This window comes from Geospiza fortis, unplaced genomic scaffold (assembly GCF_000277835.1).
Source record: "Geospiza fortis unplaced genomic scaffold, GeoFor_1.0 scaffold23, whole genome shotgun sequence".
Classification (NCBI taxonomy): domain Eukaryota; kingdom Metazoa; phylum Chordata; class Aves; order Passeriformes; family Thraupidae; genus Geospiza; species Geospiza fortis.
In genome coordinates this window covers 2,684,616-2,710,048 of record NW_005054303.1, presented here as the reverse complement: position 1 = coordinate 2,710,048, position 25,433 = coordinate 2,684,616, and the positions used below count along the sequence as shown (strand labels likewise).

Below are 25,433 nucleotides of genomic sequence, written 5' to 3'. Positions count from 1 at the left end.
GGATAATGAAAATACACTGGAAGGGAAATATGGTGAATTTTGGTTTGAGTTCAATGGTGGTTCCCTTTTCAGTGTGACTAAATATGAAGGCTTTGAGGACAGACACTATGTTTGTCTCCATTCTAGCAGCCTCAACTTATATCATCAAGGTAGGGGTGGGATTGAGGTGGCTTTGGGGCTAAATTTGAAATAACCTAAACTTAAAGCTTTTTAGGGAAAAGCCTGTATTTTTTTTCTCTTTTCTCTTATAGTGTGTCATTTGGCACAATGAATATAATCTTTTGCTAATGCTTCTAAATGCTACAGTAATGCAACTTCATTATAACTGTATTTAGTTACAGTTTAGCTCCAACTTTCCAGACAACTGCTGGAATTGCAATATCTTTAGAGATATTGTGATTCTCTAGCTATATAGCCTGTTCTTTACTGTGAAAGTGCACTCTTCCTACATGTTACTGGTTGTTTAATTGAAAAAACTACAGGTTACCAGTGGCTGCTGTGTTTTCCTCAGTAGCTAGTTGTCATCCACAGGTGAAGAATTTTGGCTGTGTAGTTTGTCTATGTCTGGTAACCCCCATGGAGTTAAACCTTTCAAGGTTTCCCCCCCAGATGCTTGGGAATCAGTGATACTCATGTTTCAGTGCAAAGTTTAGTTATTCTGTGTTTAGACATTAGCCTGGCACTATCTCATAAAATGAAGATGAGACACATGTTCTTCCATCTAACCTGTAGGAGATTTCTGTCTTTTATTTCAGCTTTGCTATTTTGTTGGGCAAATAAAAAACTCAATCCCTAATAGACACATTAAAGATGATAGCTAGAACTGTGGTTTTAAATATTGGATCACCCATAACCTTCCCTTCATAGTTCTTGGTTGTGCATGACTAACTTCGGTAATTAAAATAATTTTGTAGGCATTAAGCATAAAAAGGATTTTCCTTCACACTTCATCAGTAACAGCTTTGGTAATTCATTCCAAAATCTCTTTGCAGGTTTGGTAGATGGAGTTGTCCCTTCATCTGAAGTACGACTGCCCAGCACAATACGTCCCCATTGGTTAGAGCCTACTATTTGTTTTTCTGAAGAGGATGGTCTTAGTAGGACTACTTCAGATGGTGTAGGAGTGGATAGTCCAAGTATGCTGACTGTTGCAGTCAAAATCCAATCAGATAAAATAGAGAGCAATACAAAGGTTTGTGTTATTTGTACTTTTATAAGTTGAGTTATCTCAGTTATATGGAAGCATCTAGACATGGAGTTAAAAGGGTTAGAGATGAGGAAGCCGTGTACTTCTCAGACGTTCATTTTCAAACTACAATTTTCTGTTAGAATCTTTGGGTGGATTATGAAATTTTCCAGCTTAAAAATTCTGTTTCCAGCTTAAAGATTCTGTTAGAATCTTTGGGTGGATTATAAAATTTTCCAGCAGCTTAATTTTCTAATTCTTCCAGTGCTTCACTTTGCTGATCATGCTATTTTTTTACTGAATGCATTTTTTGAATAGTTGACATTTTTTGTTTTTGTTGAGTTTCTCTGTTGTTGAAACAGGCAAGAACAAATACAGAATTACACTGCAGTTAACTAGCAGTGTCATCTAATAGGCAGCCTTTGCTTACCTATTTGGAATGGGACTGGTAAATGACAGTAGCATTCATTAGTGTGGCTGAAAGAGGACCTCTTAGCTGGCATAGTAGTGACAAACAGGTTGGTTGAGTTATCTAAAGAAAGGTTCTACAGACTAGCAAAATGTTGTGGGTGTTCAATTGTCTCACATGTGAACTATAGGTCGGTACTCCTGGTAAGTTCTGCTGAATCCTAGAGTGAATGTGCAGGCAGCCTGCCTTCCTACCACCACCACCAAGCCGCCATTTCTGCACTGTCCTGTTGCAAAAAGTATGATCATACTGTGTTATCCAGGGTTTCTGTATTGGAAAGCAGGGTTTTTCTAGATGCCAGGAGATTTGTGGGAGCTGAAGGGTGACACAGTTTCATAATCTAGATGTGAAATAGTTACATATTTCATGTAAGCCAAGTCATGCAACTTTGTTGTGCAGGAATTTCTGGTAGCTGTTGGACTGCGAGGAGCCACCCTTCAGCACCGTGTGTTGCCTTCAGGTTTAAGCTGGCATGAACAGGTCAGGTTACTATCTTTTTCTTGATTACATCTTCAATTTCAGTCTCATTGCCTTAACTATCAAACTAAATCTTGATTGAAAATCTTGATGTCAGTCTGCGCTTTATTATCATACTCTGCTCATGAAAGTGTTGTTCTTTCTTTCCTGTTTCTCTTTGAGACCATTGACAGATGATAATCTTACTTTTAAGTTATTTCTTGTCTATTCACTTGGTACTGTTCCTCCCATCATCCTAACGTGCTGTCCATTACATGTGAGGGAGGCTCTTGGTAGGGCTTACTTCATTCTGTTGGGGTTTGGGTTTTGGGTTTTGTTTAAAATTCAGATAAAAAAATCTCAGTACTGCAATACTATTCAAGTACTTAAATAATCCTTAAGTTAAAAGTACCCTCAAAAGAAGCAAACATGTTATTTGCAGTTCTGAAAGCATTTCTGTATTTTTCCTTTCTGCTCACTTTATCCCTCAAGTCCCATTTCTCAGTTGTATATTTCCTGTTTTGTATTGCTGGAAAAGCAGTACTGGAAGACTTTGGGGAGGCAGTGAGCAGCAGTTTACACAAATACTTCTGAATCAATCCAGAACTGAGATCTCTCGGACACAGTCCGAGAGAGCTGGTTTGTTATTCATTCTTTACTTTCTATTCTTAGGTAGCTAGCAGCTTCTGGAAACTCTCCTTTCCTTTTCTTTTTAGTATAGTATATGTATATATCATAAAATAATAAATCAAGCCTTCTTGATCATGGAGTCAGATCTACGTCTCTTCCATCACCCCAAAAACCCTTGTGACCACGGTCACAGAGAAGGGTTGTAGTCATAGATGTAAATGCAGGGGTAGAGCAGAGCAGACGGGGCTGAAGCCCCTTGATCTGTGTGTGTGCATAAGGCAAAACAAGCCATTAGCACAGGAGCAGTGTCCTTGCATGTACCTGCCCCATACTGGATTACAGACAGCAACCCTTGACACTCAGTCTGCTCCTGTTCATCCTCCAGTCTGTATAATATGCTGATTTTTACATTGTTGCATTATTGCATTTTACATTGTTGCATTTTTGCATAAGCTGGTTTTACCTTGTTACTGTATAACTGTGTGGAGCTGAACTTGGGGCTTTGGACTCTGCCGTGCCCTTATTTTCTCCTCAGCCTAATATTCCTGTGGGTTTGTGTAACCTGCTTTACATCATGTTGCTTCTTTGCTCTGTGAAATTTTTCTCAAGTAACATTTCCAAGTGTGTCACAGGCAATCTTTTCTGGAGGGGGAGGTATCAAATAAAAAATTGTCCAAAGAGGTAGTTAAAAGAAAAAATTAAGACTAGCAGTGATGGTATGCCCCAGGCCTGGAATATTTTAAGAACTTCTGTAGTGTAACATATATTTGAGAGGGAACTATGACAGATGTTACAGAGGAGGATAGCAGCTATTTTTATGTGGTAGTACAAGAAAAAACTGTTTATACAATGAATGTGCACTTGGTTCTGAGTGTATTTTATATCCACCCCTCAAGAAAGACTTGAAGATAACTTGAGCAATGTAGTGTTAACTAAAAGTTAACATTTTAGAGACAGAGCAAGGAAAATGCAAACACTCCAATAACAGCTACAAAGAGGGATGAATAAGACTGTATTTGGGCAGTGTCTTAAAAATGCATTGTGAAGCTTTTTACAAGGAGCCACTTGAGTGCACGTGGATTGGTCTTTTCCATACCTTTGAAGCTACAGTTTTTATGGGTTTTTTGTGTTGCTTAGATTCCATGCTTCTCTCTATAAAGATCTTGAGCAAGCATCTTTAAATATCAGAAACTGTTCCTGCCTTTTCCTTCTACTCATCTAACATTTTATTGTCATACCTGTTACAGATTTTATTTTTTGCTCTTTTGTGATGTGTAGTTGTTTGTTAATTTAACAGATATCGAAGTATTAATATTTTTTGTGATTTTTAGATTTTGTACTTTTTGAATATTTCTGATGAGCCTGTTCTGGGATATAGTCCTCCAGCTACAATTACAACTTTTCATGTGCATCTGTGGAGTTGTGCTCTAGATTACAGGTAAGTAAAATGCGAATGTGTCACTTGACACTGCAGCTGTATAGTTACTCTTCAGAAATGTTTGAGTTTGCATACTATAAATAATAGTTATTTAGGCACTTTTGGAAAAAATACTTAACAGACATCCTTTAACTAGAAGGAATTTAAAGTAGGATATGACTTGCCTAGGTTTGGGAAGATGGAGTTAGGTAATCTGTAAGGCTTTGAGTGAACTTCAGATAGGTACAGAGCGCTAATTTGTTTTTCCAATTTGTTATTAGGCCCTTGTTTTTGCCAGTCAGATCTCTACTTACTGTTGAAACTTTCAGCATTTCCAGCAGTGTTGCAGTAGATAAATCCTCTTCTACTCTCAGGTATGATTTAAATTATTATGAATCATGTAAGCTCCTGTAAAACTTGCAATGCCTGTCTGCTTTTTTGACCTCCGAAGCTTTCATGTTGTATAAATGATCACACTGGTTTCCGTCTTTTGAAATACACTTTGCTCCCATGTAATCCTTCTGTTTTATTAGGTTAAGTAATTTTGTTTATTTGTAGTTTCTAGTTGGATTGCTTCCTTTAACAAGCAATTCTGCATTTTTAGTAAGATTGCAATGTCCTGAAATAAAGTTAAGTCTATTTTATGAATCAGTAAGACCTTAAGATTTCTTACAATTTGTTACTTTGTGACAGTGTTTTAATCAATTGAATATTTAATGACTAATGAAAATATCTGTAACTTCTAATTATTTTCTTGCAACTGCAGTTTAATACTCATTCTGTTTTACCTGTTCTGTTGTGAAATATCTACCAGGTTGATTATTTTTATTGATAAAACCTTTTAAGTGATCTTTGAAACAAGTGTTCTGTTAACTTTATTTAGAGACAAAAGACAAAAATAGAAATAACTGTTAAGGATTAAGGCATTATTTCTTATTCTAGGAAGGATCAAACATGTAAATTGAAATGTAAAAAATATATAATTAGCAATGGGGAAAATATCTTGCAGTGGTTAATTGTCAGTAGATTTGAAAATTATGAAAGGTTGAAGTGAAGAGTTTGAATTTAAGATATGCTTGGTATATTTGTGTTTTAAAATATTTTTTACATACTAATTTCTTTTGACTTACTAATTGCACAGCATTTCTCTAAGCATTTTTATTTTATCTTATTTTTGTCTCATAGGATAATTTTAGATGAAGCTGCTTTGCATTTGTCTGACAAGTGCAACACTGTCATGGTGAACCTCCATAGAGGTAAGGATGGTTTAGATGTGACTAATCAATTGCAGAGCCTAAAAAAACAAAATTACAGGCATATTCTGCATACATAAAGGTTATTTAAGAAGAGGACTGAGGGGATAAGAAGCAGCAAGTATGAGAGAATAGTACAATGTTGATAAAAACCTGAGTGCTCTGGTTTGGATTTGTGAATCCAGAAGTACGTCAGAGAAGATCACCTTGCAATTCCTTTGGTATCTTGTTACAATTTACTAATGAGTATTTGAAAAAGCATATGTTTAAAAATCTAGAGTTTCACAGAAAGAAATTTTCTTAAACAAGAGATCTCATGAGATATAAATAGTTGAACTTGAAAGGTGCTATATGTCACAGAGTTGTAGGTTCTGAAAAGAATCATACCAGCTGGGTTGCTCTCATTGAAATAATAATAACGTTTAAGGACTGAGGAACTTGAATCAATATTTACCAAATGAGTTGGAGAAATGAAACTTTGTGCCCACAAATGTGTATGTAGCTTGGTTAAGAGATCTCTAGTAGGGGGCACAGTAAAGGTTTGTCTGTTTTGTTTACACAACAGAAGAGGACAAATAAGTTATCCATGGCACTGAAAGATTAGTACAGTATGAACATGTGTTCTCTCTCACTTCAGCTAAAAACTGATAGAATGTTTAGTCATTCAGCTTCTGTGTGCCTTGGTTTCTCTTAACTCACACAGATGGGGTGAAGGTCAATATCTTAAAAGATTACACTGCACACAGATGGTGGTAGTGGGAGTGATACATTGGCCAAAAAGGTTCAAGTTCTTCATTTGAGTAGCTGAAACGTGGACTCTGAAAGAAATCCTCATAAAAGAAGGAAATGCAGAGATATGAAAGGCTTTGATTCCTTTACAGCTCATGCTGGTTTTAATGGGTTTATAACTGTACATATATAGGGTTTTGTTATTTTCTTAGTAATTTTTAAAATTATCATGTTTCAGATTATGTTCGTGTTATGGATATGGGACTGCTGGAACTAACCATTACAGCAGTAAAATCTGATTCTGAGGGAGAAAGAGTAAGTATTTAATCACAAACAAAATAAAATGTAAAGTCTTCATGAGAGATTGTGATTTGAAAATTACTTTATTATACTTAAAATCAAAAAAGGTTTTTCAGTTTACTTGTATTTTTTAACTCATTTTTTGACTAGTTAAGTAAAATAATTCAAAAATAGCTGTGTATAGGTCATTTTTATGGAACTTCAGAATAATTTGAAGTTTATTCTTGTTTTTTCATTGTTGCTGTCTAGACTAAACCTCGTTTTGAGCTGCACTGTTCCAGTGATGTAATCCATATTCGTACCTGCTCTGATTCGTGTGCTGCACTAATGAATCTCATACAATATATTGCAAGTTATGGTGATTTACATCCACCTGCTAAGACAGAGGTTAAACGTGGAGTTAGCAAGCCAAACATGAAGGTATAGAATGGTAAAATGATATCACCTTAACTTTATGATTCTTGGCAATATATTTTTATTTTAATCCCTATTCTATTTACAAATAATATGAGATTTTCTGCAAAGAAATTGTATCAAATTGTACCAATTGTATCTAATTAAAAATATATTTGAGTTAAAATAGTATTTTTTTCCTGCTTTGGTGAACAAATATTTCAAAACATGCTGCTTACCTCTTGTACTTCATTCTTATCTAAAGAAGAAAATTCCAGGACATACATGAACTGTCCAGGTACTCTGATCTAAATACCCTGAACCATAATGTTCTAAGCTACTTTATGAATCATCCAGCTTGGTGTTTCAGATCACTTGGCTATTTAACAAGTTAAGGGTTTTTTTCTCACAGTTTAAGAGCTGTGAAGCATGCTGTTCCAGCAAAATCTTTTTTGACATTTGTTGTTTTTGAGATGTAGCTATGTATAGTTCCTTTCCTACAGGTAGAGACCTTTAGCCAACCATCTTCCCACGGACCAGGCCTTGCTGAATCAGAGCAGCAGATTTTACGGGATTTGATGAGTGATGCCATGGAAGAAATTGAGACTCAACAGGCTGCTTCTGCCATCAAGCAAGAGTCTAATGGTGAGAATCCCCTGAAGGCATACCCCTGCATATAAAGTACAACTTCTTTGGAAAGAAAATGGGATTGAAAGTTTTGTGTATGTAGAGATGCTGCAATAAGAATGTGAGCAGGTACTTGGGATGTCTGAAGTCTTCAAACTATGGAACAGATTCTTGCTTTTAATAATAGTAATGCAGAAGTACTTTGAGATTCTAGTCAAATACACATTACTGAGTTACTGAAAGCAGCAGGAAAGAAATCTGTCTCTGGGACTCTATCAAGACCCCAAATTCTGTAGGAGTGGAAGTTAGTGTGGAGGAATAAAGACCTCTCTTCTGTATGTGAGAGAGGTCCAGGAAGAAGGTACAGTTTCAAGGCACAGGAATAACTTTTTAGCTATAAAGAATTTTTTCAATTAGCAGATAGAACAAGGTAGTCGATTTTATCACAGGATTATGGCTTCTGTATCATGGCTAGAATGTAATTCCAGTTTAAATTTGATAAGGATTTTGTACTGCAAGTAGATTTCCATTACTATTTCAGTGATCTCTGGTCTTTTCTGTGGTAGAGGGTGAGCAGTCACTGTGGTACTGAAAGGTTTTGATGCTGTGATCTTACTACCAAATAAGACACTTGAGAAATGAGTATTATTTATAGCAGGAATTGATTCAAGATATAATAAGCAAATTTCCTTGATGTAATTGAAGTAGCAAACATGAGTTTACTTAATTTTCATATTTTGTAAGGATTTTTCCACTGAAACATGTTTTTTCTTCACTCTCCTTCAACTCCCAGGAGTTTTAGATGACAAATCTCAAACTCAGGAGCCATCTTGCTCAGATCTCTTCCTGTTTCCAGATGAAAGTGGAAATGTCTCACAAGAGCCAAGTCCCACTTATGCTTCATTTACTCATCACCTGATAAGTGAGGCCATGGGAGATGTTCCAGCAGAAAGTGATGATTTCTGCATTCTTTTTGCACCTAAAGTTGCTGTTGCTGTAAGATCCTTTGAAAATTACTAAAAAAAATCCATATATAAACTGAATTAGAGAAAAGCTTATGTGAAGCCTGGGTAAATAAGATATCATAGATTTCTGTGATTGCTTAGTGATGCTTTTCTGTTTGGAGGGAATTCATGTGTTGCTGCTGCTGGGAATGAGAGCAAGTATTTTCAAATAGATATGATTTTTCTGTATCTCAGCACTATGTACTTGTTCTCTCATCTGAGTGTTACATTAGACATTGGCAGTTTCCCTACATTTCAGTCATGTTTAATCGTTGTCTTCTAACATTTTGTTCATTTCTCTTAATCTAAGCTCTCAGTGTTTCTAAGGATCTAAAATCCTTGCCAAACCTCAGACAAAAACTTGTGTGTCACTTTACACCAATGTCTGCCCTCTGCATGTTGTCTGATGGTATTCTTCTTAGTAGACAGAAGCAGTTCTTGGGTCCCTGATTAGAAGGTGCATTTTCCCAGTTATAGTTGAGCTTGTTTGTTTCCAGAAGTGCTAATAGGGTGGCCTGGGCTCTTCTGTGGTTTTCTGCTTGCTTTCAACTAGTACTTAGTTTTGTTTACAGTTTGGGTGGGGAAGGTTTTTGTTTTGGTTTGGGGTTTTTTATTGCTGTTTTTAACTACTTCACAGGTTCTACTTTTTTCATATGCTTTTGTCTGTAGTTAATAAGAAACATTTCTAAATGGATCACGTGTTGCATAACCTTTAGGAGACAATACAGAAAAGTTTTCCTTTTCATAGGAAGGCGTTAGCTATCTCAATAAAGAAAGCAGATTTCACCTTCTCAATGCTATATGATTTTTTTTTAATTAGGAAAAAGAGGAAGAGCCAGTTATAAAAATAATGGTTGATGATGCAATTATCATAAAGGAAAATCATTTCAGTCAACCTATAAAAAAAACGGATACAAGCAAAGCTCCACTTCATTTTCCTGTTCCTCTGGTACGCTATGTTGTAAAGGAAATATCTCTTATTTGGCATCTTTATGGTGGAAGGGATTTTGGGACTGCACCACCAACCTCTCCAGCTAAAAGTTTCATGTAAGTGTTTGGTATAATTATATGGATTAGAAAATTTAGAAATACTTTCTTTTGATTTCGGGGAATCTTACTATTCAATCTCAAGTCTCCCTTGCTTGCTTCTTTGCTCCCTTCTCACAAGGAATCAATCATAGAATGATTTGGGTTGGAAGGGATCTTAAAGATCATCTAGATTCTCACTCAGTTCGACTCCACACATCAGAGTATATTTTTCCTGTGTCTTAACCTGGACAAGCTTGGTTTGATTTTGCTGATTTTTGGAGGGGCGTGGAGGGATGGATTTTGTTTTAGGTAATATTGGTTAGTCAAATTTTCCTAAAGACATCAGGACTTAAGGAGCATGAGTGTAAAATTTACAGGATGTCATATGAGCTAGAGAATAAAATTATTATAGCCAAAACTAACGAAGTGTTTTATGAATGTTAATTTGGTGGGATACATGCACTTGGCGTTATGCTTAGATGTGTTTTACTTGAACAAAAAGAAATTACTTGGTTAACAGTAACATCATTTCAGTGTTTTTTTGAATATAATTAAAATAGTAAGAAGTTACATCTGGTGCATTTAGTTTTAGATTAACAGTGAGGTAACTTTAATCTGCAAAAGTATTTTTCTTTTTATTTCCCCAGAAGTCCCCATAGTTCTCCTTCTCATACACCAACAAGGCACGGACGGAATACAGCATGTGGAGGAAGAGGAAGAAACCCAGACTTCCTAATGGAAATACAATTAAGCAAGGTGAGTAACAGAAACAGCTTCAGCCATGACTCTCTCTGTGGATGTCTTTACGTTGTACTCCTTTGATAACACCTTTCCATTAGAGTTCAATATTATTTCTTTCAACAGTATCTACATCTAAGCAATCACTTTGGTGATGAATGTAGAATTTGTTCAACAAAAACTGTTAGTATTAGCATAGTATTTTTTTTCTGAATGAGTTTGTTTCTAAAGATGGAGGATATCCATCACAATATGCTTTTGTTTATTATAACCAAGTTTTGCAACTGCTGTTCTGTTTTCCTCTCTTTAGTTCCATTCTGAATAGGTATCCATATTATGAAATTAGGTGTTCTAACAAAATAAGCAAGACATAGATCTTTTGAGAATATTCAGTGTATCAATTTGATAATTGGGTGTGAAATAACATCTAGTTATATCAGAGTATTGTTTCTGTGTTTCCCCTAATATATTTAGAACCCTTCAGGCATAAGTATCTTACAATTGTTTTTAGGCTGTGCTTAGCTCTAATGTAGGAACTAGATGCTTTTTTCTGGTGCTGTGAATAATATTGGCAAGGATTTAAACATATTTCATGTTAAATGGATCAATAACTATCTTTTTAAAATAAGATGTTTTCAAATGTTTCCATAAACATGAAAGGCACTACGTAAAAATAAAAGCCTTTTTATAGTCTCTGTGCATTTCTGAAACTTAAAATTTATCCCATTAACAGCTCAAGGTTGCCAGAAATATGTGATACTTAAGATAGCCTTTTCTAGAAAAAGCATGACATTGCAATAAACAAGAGGAAAAACGGAAGTATTTAATATTCCACCTGGAAAGCTTCATATGTAGAATGATAGCTGTCTCTCGATTTGCAGATATTTAATGAGAATTGATGTTAGCACTGAAGCGGTATAAAGGTTTTTTCCCCTACTTGGATCCCTGACTTGGTACACGGCTGAGCAGTAATGTTTAAAGAAATGAAAGAGAATAAAAGGTGTCACAGACCGCGTTGCCTTGGGGCTCAGCGCGGGGCCAGCAGGGGCCGCTGCCGCTCTCTGTGCGCACCCAGCAGCGTTCCACTGCCGGCCGGGATGCGCGGGATCTGGGGAACAGGGGATGGTCTGTAGGTCACCACAGCTGGAAATGAGAGCTACATAACTTAGGATTGAAGAAAAATGCTGAATTAGATTTATATGGAGTCACTTGAGAAGTCAGTTGGCAGGGAAGAAACATTTTTTTCTTAAGTAAGAGGGTGCAAGATTCAAGAACTGCAATATTGTCTGGTACAGGCTTCGCCATAAAGTAAGAAAGATGTCAGGATTGAGAGAAAAAGGCTGAGTCAATGTTAAAAAAAAGTGAAATTCATTCCTTATCTTATGTCAGTAAGATTTCCTTATCAAAGAGTCAGTACTCTTTGTTTTGGCTTGAATTTGCATGCTAAAATATGAACATTTACAGAACTGGAAATTGGAAGATTTCTACTGCTAGATATGTAAAAACTTGAATAGTGTTCAGAAATCTTAATAGTATTTCTGTAAATTTAAAATAGTAGACAGCTTTAAAAGTTCTTATATGTGGTATACTTCCCTGATTTTTGTTTATTTTTTTTAAAGAACTATTCTGCTGTTAAATGGTGTTTATCAATGAAGGTGATTGTGCTGGTTTTCTTTCCTTTCTAAAAGGTGAAATTCCAGCATGAAGTGTATCCTCCAGGTGGTGCAGAAGGTGAATCCTGTCTGTTGGAGCAGCCAGTGTCACGACAAGTTTTTATTGTTCAAGACCTGGAGATCAGAGATCGCTTAGCTACATCACAAATGAATAAATTTCTCTATCTCTACTGCAGTAAGGAGATGCCCAGAAAAGCACATTCAAACATGGTATAGCTATGAAATGTTATTTTCTTACAATTATAGTGGTAGAATAATCATTGTGGGGGCCATGTGCACTTCTGATCTTGCAGAAGCAGAAACATGAGTTCCTGCAACATTGAAGTAATCTGATTTGTTGATAGTTATTTGCTTGACTCTTTGTGGATATTCAGGCTAATTCAAAAGTCAGTTTGAATGTCAGCATGTCAGGTATTAATGGGTTTGAGATTGTTAGTTAAAAAAACAGATGTGCAGGACTACTTTGGTACCTTTCACAATTTCACATGCAGATTTGTATTTTTATGGTATACAGTAGTCTTACGGGTTCTATAGAGGATTTAGAGGTTTAGTGATTTTTGGGGTGTTTCTTTTTTTTATTTCTATAACATTCAGAGGAAATTTCTATTCAATACTATAATTGCTAAATGGAATCATATTAATACAGAGATTTAGTAGTAAATGTTTTTCCTAGCTGGTGTTCTGAGATTTAATAATTGTGAATGTTAGTGCTTTTATTTCTCTTGTTGGTTTTTTTCAGTTAACAGTTAAAGCTTTACATGTCCGTCCAGAGTCTGGCAGATCCCCACAGGAATGTTGTTTACGTGTTTCACTAATGCCGCTTCGCCTCAATATTGACCAGGTTGGTTGTGCCAAGGCAAAAAATAAAATCTTTTTTTTTTAATTGAATAATACCTGGGGTTTCTTTTAACCAGATACTTTTAGCCATCATGCATATTTTACATTTTACATTTTCTTGGTGTGATACCTTTTTTATTTAATCTTTGAATCTCTGTTGTTTCATTTATATCCATGTTAGAACTTGCCTTCTGCTCCAGCTATTACAAAGACAATATTTTTTATTTAAAAACTAAGAATATCTTAGACAAAACTATTTTCTCAGTAAGTTTTCCTCCTGGAAATTCTGATAATCTCAAAGGGTTCGGAATCGCAGCTTTTAAAAATAACTACTTATTCTTGAATGATCTGGTTTTGTTTGTTCATGAAGTGACTTCATTGTTTTTAATTGAATGAGATTAATCATTAATCCTGAAGTGGTTCACAACATCTTGGTCAAGGACACTTGACATTCGAGAAATGCTTCTGTAACCTGAAGGCTTTGTCTTGCTATCAACTGCAGTGGCAGGAAGAGCAGAAGTTTTTCTACTTTCGTTAGCAGGGCTTTGTGCAAGGTATTTTTTATATATTCAAGAAACACCGGGGTTTTTCTAAAGCACTAAGAGCTCTATATGTTTGTGCTGGCAATTGTGAAGTGCAGTTATTACTCTTTGTTGAAGCATTTCTTCCTTAATTTGTCATCTTCAGAGAGCTACGTGGGGTTTGGATTTTTTTAGGAGCATAATTAGGATTTCTGTACCTTTTCTTTCTTTCAACACACATTAGAGACCAGGCTTTCTTTTCACTCTTAGCAAAACTGAACTCTGTCTAGTGTGCAATAATTTTGTCTAGGAAAAAATGGCCAGGAAATACTGCCATCTAGGGAGGAAATATGTTCCTTTTTGGCTACTTTTTAAGTCTTTTATGTTTTGTACCATAAACAAAATTCACCTTTACAACTTCTATGAAATTAACCACAGCGTTTTTGGAAGCACAGGGCAGCATGCAGTCATTAGAAATACTTGTTATTACTGCTTAAGCTGTCAGTCTTATCAGCTGGAAGTCAAAATGGAAAAGAAAGTCCAGTTGTCATCAATGATAGGATGAATAAAGCACCAGCATCTGTCTGAAAAGAAAGCTGGGATGTAATAGCTTTATGGCATTATTAAGACATGAATACCATAGATATCAATAACTTTTAATGAAGCAGTGAGGAACCCTGATTTGTAATGATTTGATTGACTTTGACAGTACTAGAGAGGAATATATACTATATTTAAATACCTTCTGCTGCAAATCAGAGAAAAGTTTATAACTGAGTTATGGAACTCAGTTCTGAACAGTCTCCAAAATGAGAGTAGAAATGATGAAAATAATCCTGAATTTTTAAGACCAAGCTAGATAGATCACTAAGTCCTATTGTATGGAGCAAGGTGCAGTGGCTAAGAGGGTCTTCCTGGTTTCTCTCCTAGATTTCTTTGTGGTTTATACATATGTTAAAGGATCAAAAAGAGAAAAAGTTTTGTTTCATGTCTGCATAGAAATAGAGCTGGAATAGTAGATAATGTTTGTAGAGAATTAGGTCTTTGTATTTATTTTAACCTGATTCTATTTTACTTTTTGCCATTAGGATGCCTTGTTTTTCCTGAAGGATTTTTTCACTAGCCTTTCTACAGAAGTAGAACTCTTAGTTACTCCAGATCCTGAAGGTATATTTCTAAAAACAATCTAACATAAAAATGCTGCTTCTTTGTCCTTTAATTTGGGTACATGTCTGTGAATTCACACGTGAATCTTGTGTGTATAAAAACTTGTGTTGGGGTTTGGGCACTAACATTAATGACTGATTTTTTTTAGAACTGAAAAGCCTTCAGTATTTAAGCTCTTTATTTTAGAAATATGGACAAAGGTCTTCAACACCTGGAATCTTAATTTTATAAAGGAGGTTTAACCAAAATTTAAGCATATTTAGTAAGAGCTTCTGGAAAAATTGAGGACTGTGCATATGCTATAGGGAGTTATTATTAAAAAAAACTAATATATTGTCCTGCTTATTTATAAAATTGAATTCTGTGTTAGACAACTTCTAGCTATTATTGAAGCAGTACTTCTTATCAATTACATTGTCTGATGCAAAAGCAGTATATATTGAAAAGCACGTTTCCACTATGAAGTGTATTTGGATATATCTTAGCAGCTATACTTTCTTTACCTGTTTCTGTGTCATGCTGAAATGCACAGGTGATGAAGCACTCTGCAGTACTGCCATTGGAACCAGATACATTATTTATGCTGATGCACTAACCTCACCTTCAGCTGCATGTAATAACTTCTGTCAAAAACTGAGAGAATCTAAATATTGCCCTGCTAATTCTTACTAATAAGCATTAGAAGTTACTAAGGACACAGTAATTGTGTAAATACAATCTCTCTGTAATCACCATGAAAAATATGAGTCTTTTTACTGTGTGTAACTTCTTTTCTTAGTCAAAAAGCCTCCTGGTGCTGAAGTTACATGTAGTTTGCCCAGGCATGTCAGCAGCCTTAAGGAACCGAGTCCGGTCATTTCTTTTGCATCACACAAGCAAGCAAATGAAAATGGCAGCATTGATTCCATGGATGTGGTTAATGGAGAGGATGATCAGTTCTCACAAGAAACGACATCATACAGTGATCAGCCAGTATTTTTCAGGTAAACTTTTGTTACTAAATGCTTTAAGAAAGTGTGGTAATAAACTCTTCCAGACCTTCAGGCAAGGTGCATTTTTTTGTTTATTGGCTGCTTGTAGAAAGCAAATATTGCCCACAGAACCATCACTTTGTAGGTGTTTGCTTGGTTTTTTTAAAAAAAATACTTGCAGGATTAGTATCACATTTGCAAGTCTTTAAAATTGATTCCAAATGCTAACCTGAAATAGATGTAAATAAACCAAGAAAAGCTGAATTTGCCATTGTATTTTGTACATTTATTCTGAAGTACTAACACAGTAACAGAAAGCTTTATGGTTTACAGAAAAGGGTATGATATGCTATTCCAGGAGAATAGGAAACCATGAGTTTCTTTCCAGAAGGATAATTTCATTTCCTTTTCATGTTTCTCACTGTAATATTTCCTTCGTATGTCCCAGAGAATTTCGCTTTACATCAGAAGTTCCAATACGGCTTGATTACCACGGCAAGCATGTATCAATGGATCAGGTTGGTGTATAATGCTGATGCTGTAGAACAAACATTTGATGCTGTTTGTTTTGCTCTCCCCTCTCTGCTCCCCATGAATGGGGGGTATATTTTTATGCTCCCTACTCATTAATGATGCAATTGTGACAAATATAAAACACTTCCCCCCCCATTAGTTTTAGTGAAGCTTAACCTCGTTTCGCTCTTAATTGGAAAACTAGGGGTGGATACGCCAATATGATTAATCCAGGATAGAACTTGAATGTCACATTTGTAAGCTCCTTGGTTGGCTTGAAATCATAGTGTAGAGCTGCAGTGCCCCTCAAAGTATGATTCTGCTGTCTGGTGCCAGAATTGTGCACTGTACTTTATTTTTTCCTCATTGATGCCAGAACAAAATATTGTTGTTTATTGTCCTTGTTTCCTTTCCTTGCAGTCTAGTAATATATGGGCCTCAGTGGCAATGGCAGAATCTGTTACAGATGAAAAAAATGCCCATGGCTCTTGTTAAAGTATGCATTCTTTATCACACTGAGTTTAGAAGCTGATATCAAAAAATCCTGTTTGCACAACAAGACTTGTACTTTATCATGGCAAATCAGTAAGAAAATATGGAAAGCGGCAACTTCTTGAATTTGCCAAGATATCAGAAATTAAACATGAAATATGGTAGCTTTAGAATGCCTGGAACACACTAAAGCCAGAATTATGTTTGCATCATTTATTATAGTTTATTATTTCTGAAGAAGCCCTCCTGTATCCAGGTGTTTTTCTTTGAGTAGCAGGTTAAGCCAAGTTTCCTTTTTTGCAAGTTTCCATGTAACATGATTCATAGCACTGTAACAAATCACATTCAGGAGACTGGGAGAGAATATTTAGACAGAATACTTGTAAGTAAAAGTTGAAATGATGAAATTATTTCTCACAGGTTGTATGGGTTGAGTAAATGTATGTGATAACAAAATATTTCACTTACAGGGAACATTAGCTGGGATTCTTATTGGGCTTGCTCAGTTGAACTGCTCAGAATTAAAGCTGAAGAGGCTTTGTTATAGACATGGGTAAGTTTCTCAAAATGTAGATCAATATTGCTATTGCAAATTTGCAAATGTAAAACAAATTTTATCTTAAGACGCCCTTTTAAAATTCAAAATGCTTTATGATTTTACAAATATTTCTTGATTCTAGATTTTTTTCAAATGTATGTAATTCAAGAACTTCTAACTCAGAACAAAATTTAATATATCTGCTATTCTGGGTGATAAACTCTTCTTTTTAGTTTCATGTTCACTTCCTATGGAACTGGATGTGATTTTACATATAGTTTTGTATATATATATATGTATATATGTATATATATATACACATATATAATCACTGGACTGGTTATAATAGTTTTGAGTTTGTTTTATGAAGCATATACAATTGAAATACTTGGCTTAGCCAACAGCAACAAAAGACATTTGAAGAAGCTTTCCTTTTGTTGAAATGACATTTTTTTATGTCAGTGAATAATGAATGCATTCATCTTATTAGGAATTGTTTGTTTAAAAAAATTAATAATTGTATTTACTTTAGTTTATTAGGTGTGGATAAATTGTTCTCCTATGCCATCAGTGAATGGCTTAATGATATAAAGAAAAACCAGCTGCCAGGAATTTTGGGAGGAGTAGGGCCTATGCATTCACTTGTGCAGTTAGGTAAGTTAATTCTTACTTTTGTTCGGCTACATATGAATGTGTTTGTTTCTTTAAAAAACAAACAACCCCTCTCCCCTCTCAAAAAACCAACACAAACCATGTTGACTCTTTGTTTTCACTTCCTTTCAAGGCATTCTGCACATGTAAGAGAACTGTCTGACTTTGGTGTTTTGTCTTCATTTTCAGTGCAAGGTCTGAAGGACCTGGTGTGGTTGCCAATAGAGCAGTACCGCAAGGACGGTCGTATTGTCAGAGGCTTTCAAAGAGGAGCAGCTTCTTTTGGTACTTCCACTGCCATGGCAGCATTGGAGCTGACAAACAGAATGGTTCAGACTATACAGGTAGAGTGTATTACTCCTGAAGTTAGGTGTAAAATGAAAAGTATATCTTGTAAGTGCTCTGTATTAAGCTAATGTCTAAATGCTATAGATTTAAGTTAGGGAGCATCTATTAAAAAAGAAAAGGCAGCTGTAAAAATAGGAGAGCAGAGACTGCACAAAGTTTGCAGCAGTCTGTGAGGTGAGAACTATGGCATCAAATGCAATGGTTAGAAAACTGTGTTCAAATACTGCTGAACACCCAAGCTGCTGCTTGTTTCTTAATGTCTTTAATGCATTGCAATGTACAGTTTAATATGACAATGTTCAGCTTCACTAAAAAAATCATTGATGCTGAAAAAGTTAAATTCTTTGTTGCATGTGTGTTATCCACTGGTAGATTCTTACCTTTTTATAAAACATCAGCTTCTCTGTGCTTATTTTTAAAAAAACAAGCCAAAAAAACAGCCAAAAAAAAAACCAAACCCAAACCAGTACTATTTCTGTAGATCTACACAAAGACAATAAAGCTTCCTGGATTTAACACTAAGGGAATCTTGGATTAAAGTGTTAATAAATTTATGTTTCTTAATATAAAAAATACAATGAAAATACACTTTTACCACCTAATCTTGCAAAAATAATATATGTGCCTTAGCTTGAACATAAATAGTCAGAAAACCAATGCTATTAATCACAACTGGGATTATATATGTGCTTGTGTGTTTGTAAGAAATACCAATGATCAAATGTTCAGTTTCTATCTTGAGTATTTTATGCAATTTAGAGGATGCCTTTGAAGAGATAACAATTAGGAGGGGAGAAAACCCCACCCAAACCTACAACATTCATTCCTTCATTATGGAATTAATGTATAGTTAGACCTGCACATTCCAGAAGTTCTTATACAAAACTGTAATCTGATGCAAGTGAATATTATTTATGGAATAAGAATTCTTTTATTTCAGTGACATCACCCTATTAGTACTTAAAATTTGTGATCGGGTGCTATAACACTTAACGTGTTTTGCATTTTCTCCTGATGTGCAGGCAGCTGCAGAAACTGCTTATGACATGGTATCACCAGGGCCCACCTTCATTGAAGCTAAAAAGATCAAACGGTTCCATCGCCATCGCTTGGCTCCTCAGCCAGTTGACCTGCGGGAGGGGGTAGCCAAAGCCTACAGTGTTGTGAAAGAGGTGAGTGCAGAAGCAATTGTTGGGAACCAAAGATAACAATTATTTCCTAAAATGGCATTATAAAATAACAGATGTTAGTTTAGGCTGACCAAATGGAGAAGGAGGTTTCAGCTTTGAACAAGACTGTCTTCAGCAATTATCTTAAACCAAGAGAAATATTGAATGGAAAAAGGAAAAAACCTAAGATGTCAGGCAGATGAGTGTGAATGGGACTTGAGTGATGGCTTACAGTTATTTTGAGCCATGTAAACTTGATTTCCTGTGCTGTGTCATCCAACCTTCCCTTCCCTTTCTGCTGAACTACCTTTCCAGTTACTGTTAATTCTGAGGGAAGTAGAGATTAAGTATAATGCAGGATTTAAAAGAAGTGAAACCTTTCTCTACTATGACAGGGTATTATAAATTAGAATGCTGACCTGTTTTTATTATATTTCGTATTATACTTTGTTGCATCTTATGTAGTGTCTATGAAGTAAGGTGTCAGCTGAGTTTCGAGAGAGTTTTGTCATTTTTTCAGTAGCTCACAGTACCCCAAAGCTTCTACCATTATGCACAAGATGTGCCACCATATGAAATGAAATATTTACATCTCTATGGAGTCCATAGGAGTGTTATTTTAAGCCTCATTAGAAGAACTAAATCATATTTGTATCAGTATTGTTTTACTACAGTTAAAATACAAATCACCAAGAAGAAAAATGCTGAGCAGTTTAAAATTTCCCTTTAAACTAGGAGAGGTTGCTTTTTTTTTTTTTAGTGTAACTGATTCCTTTTATTTTCTTAAAGGGGATTACGGACACAGCCCAAACCATCTATGAGACTGCTGCTCGTGAGCATGAGAACAGAGGAGTCACTGGAGCAGTAGGAGGAGTCCTCCGCCAAATCCCACCAACCGTGGTGAAACCTTTCATTGTTGCAACAGAGGCCACCTCCAATGTCCTGGGTGGAATGAGAAACCAGATCAGGCCAGATGTACGTCAAGAAGAATCTCAGAAGTGGCGCCTTGGGGAGGATTGAGATTTGTAAATCTGGCTCAGCAGGCAGGTAGCAAGGCTGGAAATGCAGAAGAATGTCCTGTTGGCAGCTTTAGATGGAGCTCACTTTGTTTTGTCGTGCTCATCTCAGGAACAAATGAGGTTTTCCAACTGTTACTAGCAAAACATCCAACCAAAAATATTTATGAAGTGAAAAGCGAATTGGTACGTGCTTGTACTGTGTGTTACCAATACATTTGGTAGATAGTGCCAAACATAGTGAAGCATGCGCTGCCAACTCAGAGACATGCTTGCTCTGCTCCATTTACCATATTTTTCTTGGTAGATTTGACATCTGAAGCAGTAGCCTGTATGGTGAAGCTAAGTGGACTTTAAAGAGGTTTTCTGAGCATAGTCAAAGAACTGCCTTCAATAAAGGGCTCTGCAGATGCTCTTCACTGACTAAAGGATAAAAGCTTTCACTGTGGACATGAGACATGAGGCTCTCTAATATGGAAGCAGATAAGATAATACTGTTTAATGGTCATTAAGCATCGCTTTTAGCGTGGCACTTACAGCAAGGACAAGCTTGATAACCATTCAGAGTTTAGATTCCGTGTCAATGCACCTACAAACAGAATTTGTTCCTAAATATTAAATACCTACTTTTGTGGGTTTTTTGAAGAATCTGAATGTTGCAGAAATGTTCTGTTGTGTTGCACTTTAAAGGATATGGCCTGTATATTGTGCTTTTTTTATAGTGCGAATAAAATGTAATGTGCATTATCCGGTACGTGGTTTAGAAGCTTACACAAATTATTGAAAAGAGCATCATTTGATGATGATCCTACAAAAAAGTGTCTTAAATTTATTTAAACTCATTATATGTAAAAACTTTTTTTGTCTACTGTTACACTAATTACAATGCTAAAAATACCTACTGTTCGGGAAAACAGTTAATTCTAATTGTCACCAACAGTTCTTTGTAAGAATGAAAAATCATAAGTAAAATCAAATTATTTCATAATTTCATAGTTAGAAGGCTATACAGACTTTATTTTAGTAATCTGCTTTTATTTAAAGTTCATATTGTTGCATAGTTGCTGCTGTCATAAGGTATTCTTAATTTAGATTGTGTGTCATCAGTTATTTGATAGTGAGTATTTGGGGTCCTTTAACTGAAACTGGGGACTGGTGAGAGGTTTTAAAAAAAGGACAGCAAAGCTTCTAAAATCCAAGTTGGTGATGACATTATTTACCATTTAGTAGGTGACATGTGTCTTCACAGAGCTTTACTAAGCACCTGACATTGCACCATTTTGGGGCAGTTGAAAGTCTTGGCGATAGATGTGCAATAATGAACTTTTATTTGTCTTGTATTAGCAAAAACTGGAGAATAAAGAGTAAAGACTTTTTTGAATAGAAAAGTACTTATTTTGAATTTCAGTAGATGAAACTTTAAATGACTAGCCAGCATGTAAATTTGTTATAGTTCTGTGCTAGTCATAAGTGGAAATCCTGCCCATATGCCATGTGTAAAATCCCCGCTGCAAGGGGGACATCAGATGCTGTTGATCAGACTTCAGTCTCAAAGGGTGATGAGGAAGTATTTTCATTCTTTGTTCAATTAACCTGCCTCTAGCAGAAACTCTGCTGATGGGCCTTAAGGGACAAGCAGGAGTATATGAAGGAAAAAGATTGCTGCTTGTTCATGCTGATACTATACTAGGTATTCCTGAACACCAAAGAATCTGGCTGGACAGTAAATGATTTGAAAATGTCCCCTCTGTTGGGAAGACTTCTGCAGTCTGCTCTATTTTTTTTCATGAAACAAAGCTCCAGGTAAAAACAAATTCCTGTGTAGGGTGACAGGTGATATTATAAAGTTGTGTTTCAATTCACTGGAATCATTGAAGTTGTGGTGCACTGAAAACCTGGTTATTTAGCTAAATGACTTGCTGCAAGCAGGAAGAGATGCTTTTGAGAGGAAAAATATCTGCAGATTTAATAACCTAAAATATTTTCAGATGTAAAAGTACTTGCTGTAGTGCATACTTCTGTTCAGTAATTAGAGAGCTTTGCTTTAATGAGAGCTCAAAGCAGGAGCATTTTGCACAGGAATGAGTTCCATGTTTGTAATGTGGCACCTCCTGAATGCCTTCTCAAGAAGTGGTGGTGAATCAATGCAAGTAAGTAGGAATGCACCTTTTTCATTGGGAATTAGTATACTAGTAATTAGCTAGTACTAGTAAATCGAGTTCATCCACTTAATTAGCATAAATCTACATATTTTCTGCCTTTCAGACACTGCTGAAAAGAACTGGCATTTCAGTGTTTTTTTTCTTTTTCAATTCTGTCAAGATCTAATTGTACTGCAAGGTAACTAGAATATATTTTTATATGAGGGCATGATGTCAAGGTAAAACATTTTTATAGCGTGTCTCTCATTGTCAGCAATACAGATTGTACAAATTTATTAAACTTCACTTTTCACTATGTAAACCCTCTCATTTGCTGCTTGCACTTTATTGAGGCTTTTCAGTGAAATTGATTCTAAATTTTTTTTCGATATTTTATTTTGGAAATGGTTTTCTAATTTTGGGTGTATATTCTGCATTGTTGCAGTGTTTGAAATGTTTAAAAAAACCTAAAAAAATCACAACACTTATCAAACTAGTCTTAGTGTAAAGACTAGTTTGAAGAATGTCTCTTGTAGGGCTCGGCTTGTGTTTTAAATCAGAAAGTATCATGTATGAAAAGGGATTCATCAAATGCTCTGCTCAATACTGTAAGAGTTTTCAAGCACTTAAAAAAACACACAAAGTGAGATTTGACTCTGGACATATTCCCTGGAAATGGAAGCTTATGGATAACATTACTGTATTTTCCATTAGCACAAGGAGATTGTAAAGAATATTCTTGTACTTGAATTTTCCATTGAAATCAGTTGCTATAGATATGGGCAGTTTTCATATTTGTAGAGGCTTTAAACTGGCATAGACAATGCTTTAATTCTCTCCAAACACTCTTGACACTACTACTGCTATTCCTGTTACTTAGCTCAGCACCATCCTAATAGAACTGTCCTGGATTTTTTAAAATATCCAGGTGTTTCAAATAATACATGGATGAGTGGCCTGGAAGTACCTGAAAAACAGCCAGCCATCTTTTGTAAAACAAACAAACCATTCTTGTTAAGAACCTTAGCAGTGACTGAGAGGAACAAATCATCACATCAGCAAAGGCAACTTCCATTTTCTTTCCACTATCTCTTCTAAATCCTGCAGGTTTTTCGCAGTGCAGTGTGCCCTATGTGTACTTTCCTACTGAACAGCATTGTCAGTGACTCACTGGATAATCCCCCTGAGTTCATCTGTGCTTAAGGGATGTGTCTGCTTCTGTTTGCTCACTGAGTGGTTGATTGTGAACATCCATTGCTTGCTTTCATTTACTGTTCCTTAATTGAGTTGCCAAGAAAGGTTTCTTAATAAATCAAAAAGCTATTCAATGGTAATGAACAATATACTCTTACCAAACATGAAAATCTACACCTGCAAATGTGATACTGATTTTCCTTTGAATATTGAAATGTATGCTTTTTGTAAAACAATGAAATCCAAGAATTTGTTTAGAGTAGATGAATACATCCAAGTCTTTTAAGTACCCTAAATGCCCCTGCAGGATAAGTCAGAAAATGTGGGGGTATGTATGTCAGTTTGGATTCTCGTGTGCACAGTCCTTCAGTCTCCAGGCCTCATGATTTCCGCTTCTGACAACTGTTTTAAGTTGCTCTACATGCTGAATCTTGTTTACAGTTAAATATCAGATACTTACAAGTCAAATACATAAATACAAATCATGCATTTGTACTGGATTTCTTAACTGTAAGGTAGCTCAGACAGAAACACAGCTATTTGTGTATATGTTTGTGTATATTTTTTACATTTTTGCACTTATGGTAGTTTTGTGGTATTGTTTGTATATAGTTTGCTAGTGTAAAGAATATAATCTCATGAAATAGAAACCACTGTTGAAGGGAATTGACTATTTCAACTTGAGTTATTTTGCTTAAAGTTCTTGTCCCCTCAGTATGTCCTTGAGAATTATTTTTAACCATAACTTGTATGGCACCAAAAGTATATATTTGAGGGTATTAAAATGCTGAAAGGCCTGAGTGCAAATAACAAAGCAAAAATAAATATATTAATTTGTTCCTGGAGTTGGTTTTCTCTACCCGTGAATATAAGTGACACAGCAAACAGTCTCTCAAAAGTACCAGAATTAACTGTAAAGCTAAAAGTTGTATCTAAAAAAAAATTCACTGACTCAAAAAGAGAAAGTTTTGAAATTACAGGTCAAAAGGTAGGAAATTAATTAAGCTGACCGATGTAACCTGAAACCACTTCTGTTTTACATCAACAAAGCTCTCTTTACCTAAACGATCAGTTTTTGTGTCCCCCATAGGCCTGTTGCTGCATTTAGTTACTAAGAATGTATTTTTTCATCTCTGCATTTAGTGGAGGCTTTTAAAACTTCATCAGCTTCCAAACCCTGTGAAGAATGCAAAATAATTCCCTTCAGGATTCTTCTCTAATGCCCACTTCACGTGTGTTTAGTTACAAGCACCTGAAAAGAGATCTTAGAATTCTGAGTACTGGGCAATATTGAATTCTGGTGCCAGTGCCAGATCCCTGAAAAAGGTGGAAACAGTTTTCTGCTGTGTTTTGTAATGATATTGTTTGGGGGTGAGAGGTGGTCACTGTATAAGGCTGGATCACTATTCTGGCAAACAGTGACCCTTCATTTAAGAGGGGAGCTGACTCCCACCTGTGTAGCTTGTCTTCCCCCAACCCTTTTTTTTCCAACAAGACCTCGTGGATTAAAGGAAAGTATCTGAGTTCTTTATCTCTTTGTAATACTAGGCAATATCAGGGGTAATCCTGATGTCTCCAGGTTAACCCCCAAATGAGCAGAGGAGACTAATAACACTCCAACTACCTGAGAATTTATGGAAAGCCATCAGAAGTCATACCAACCCAGAACAACATGAGCTGGTATCCTTGATCTCTATTCCTGGTTGAGGATGACCCAGGCTCAAGTGTTCTTTTATTTTACCATTAGTGAATTTTGTTAGCAACATTTGAAATGTGATATTAAATAGTGAGGTATTTTCTGCCAATTAGTATTTCTAGGAAATAGTATTTTAAACCATCGCTATTAACAGAGATTATAAAAGTAACAAAGCTGTCTTTTTGAGACAGATAACTTGAGGTTTCAGAGCTATTTCATCCTGAAACAGAGTGATTAGATGAAAGCAGAACTTAGTGAAAAACAACAGTGAATAT

General features: G+C 35.6%; 1 protein-coding gene across 1 annotated transcript in view; it reads left to right on the top strand.

The window, feature by feature from the left end:
* Positions 1–24,128, top strand: part of ATG2B (autophagy related 2B) — a 45,142-nt gene extending 21,014 nt beyond the window's left edge. Inside the window, exons 21-42 of the mRNA XM_031066150.1 lie at positions 1–149; positions 993–1,192; positions 2,055–2,135; positions 4,073–4,179; positions 4,440–4,532; positions 5,344–5,414; positions 6,379–6,455; positions 6,690–6,860; positions 7,337–7,478; positions 8,254–8,456; positions 9,285–9,511; positions 10,141–10,249; positions 11,920–12,114; positions 12,644–12,745; positions 14,351–14,429; positions 15,208–15,412; positions 15,849–15,918; positions 16,876–16,958; positions 17,476–17,597; positions 17,784–17,938; positions 18,965–19,114; positions 19,901–24,128. The exon at positions 1–149 is cut by the window's left edge and continues 44 nt beyond it. Of these exons, the coding sequence (XP_030922010.1) occupies positions 1–149; positions 993–1,192; positions 2,055–2,135; positions 4,073–4,179; positions 4,440–4,532; positions 5,344–5,414; positions 6,379–6,455; positions 6,690–6,860; positions 7,337–7,478; positions 8,254–8,456; positions 9,285–9,511; positions 10,141–10,249; positions 11,920–12,114; positions 12,644–12,745; positions 14,351–14,429; positions 15,208–15,412; positions 15,849–15,918; positions 16,876–16,958; positions 17,476–17,597; positions 17,784–17,938; positions 18,965–19,114; positions 19,901–20,131 (3,022 nt within the window). The 3' untranslated portion in view covers positions 20,132–24,128. The remainder of the gene's footprint in view (positions 150–992; positions 1,193–2,054; positions 2,136–4,072; positions 4,180–4,439; positions 4,533–5,343; positions 5,415–6,378; positions 6,456–6,689; positions 6,861–7,336; positions 7,479–8,253; positions 8,457–9,284; positions 9,512–10,140; positions 10,250–11,919; positions 12,115–12,643; positions 12,746–14,350; positions 14,430–15,207; positions 15,413–15,848; positions 15,919–16,875; positions 16,959–17,475; positions 17,598–17,783; positions 17,939–18,964; positions 19,115–19,900) is intronic.
* The last annotated feature ends 1,305 nt before the right edge of the window (positions 24,129–25,433 follow it).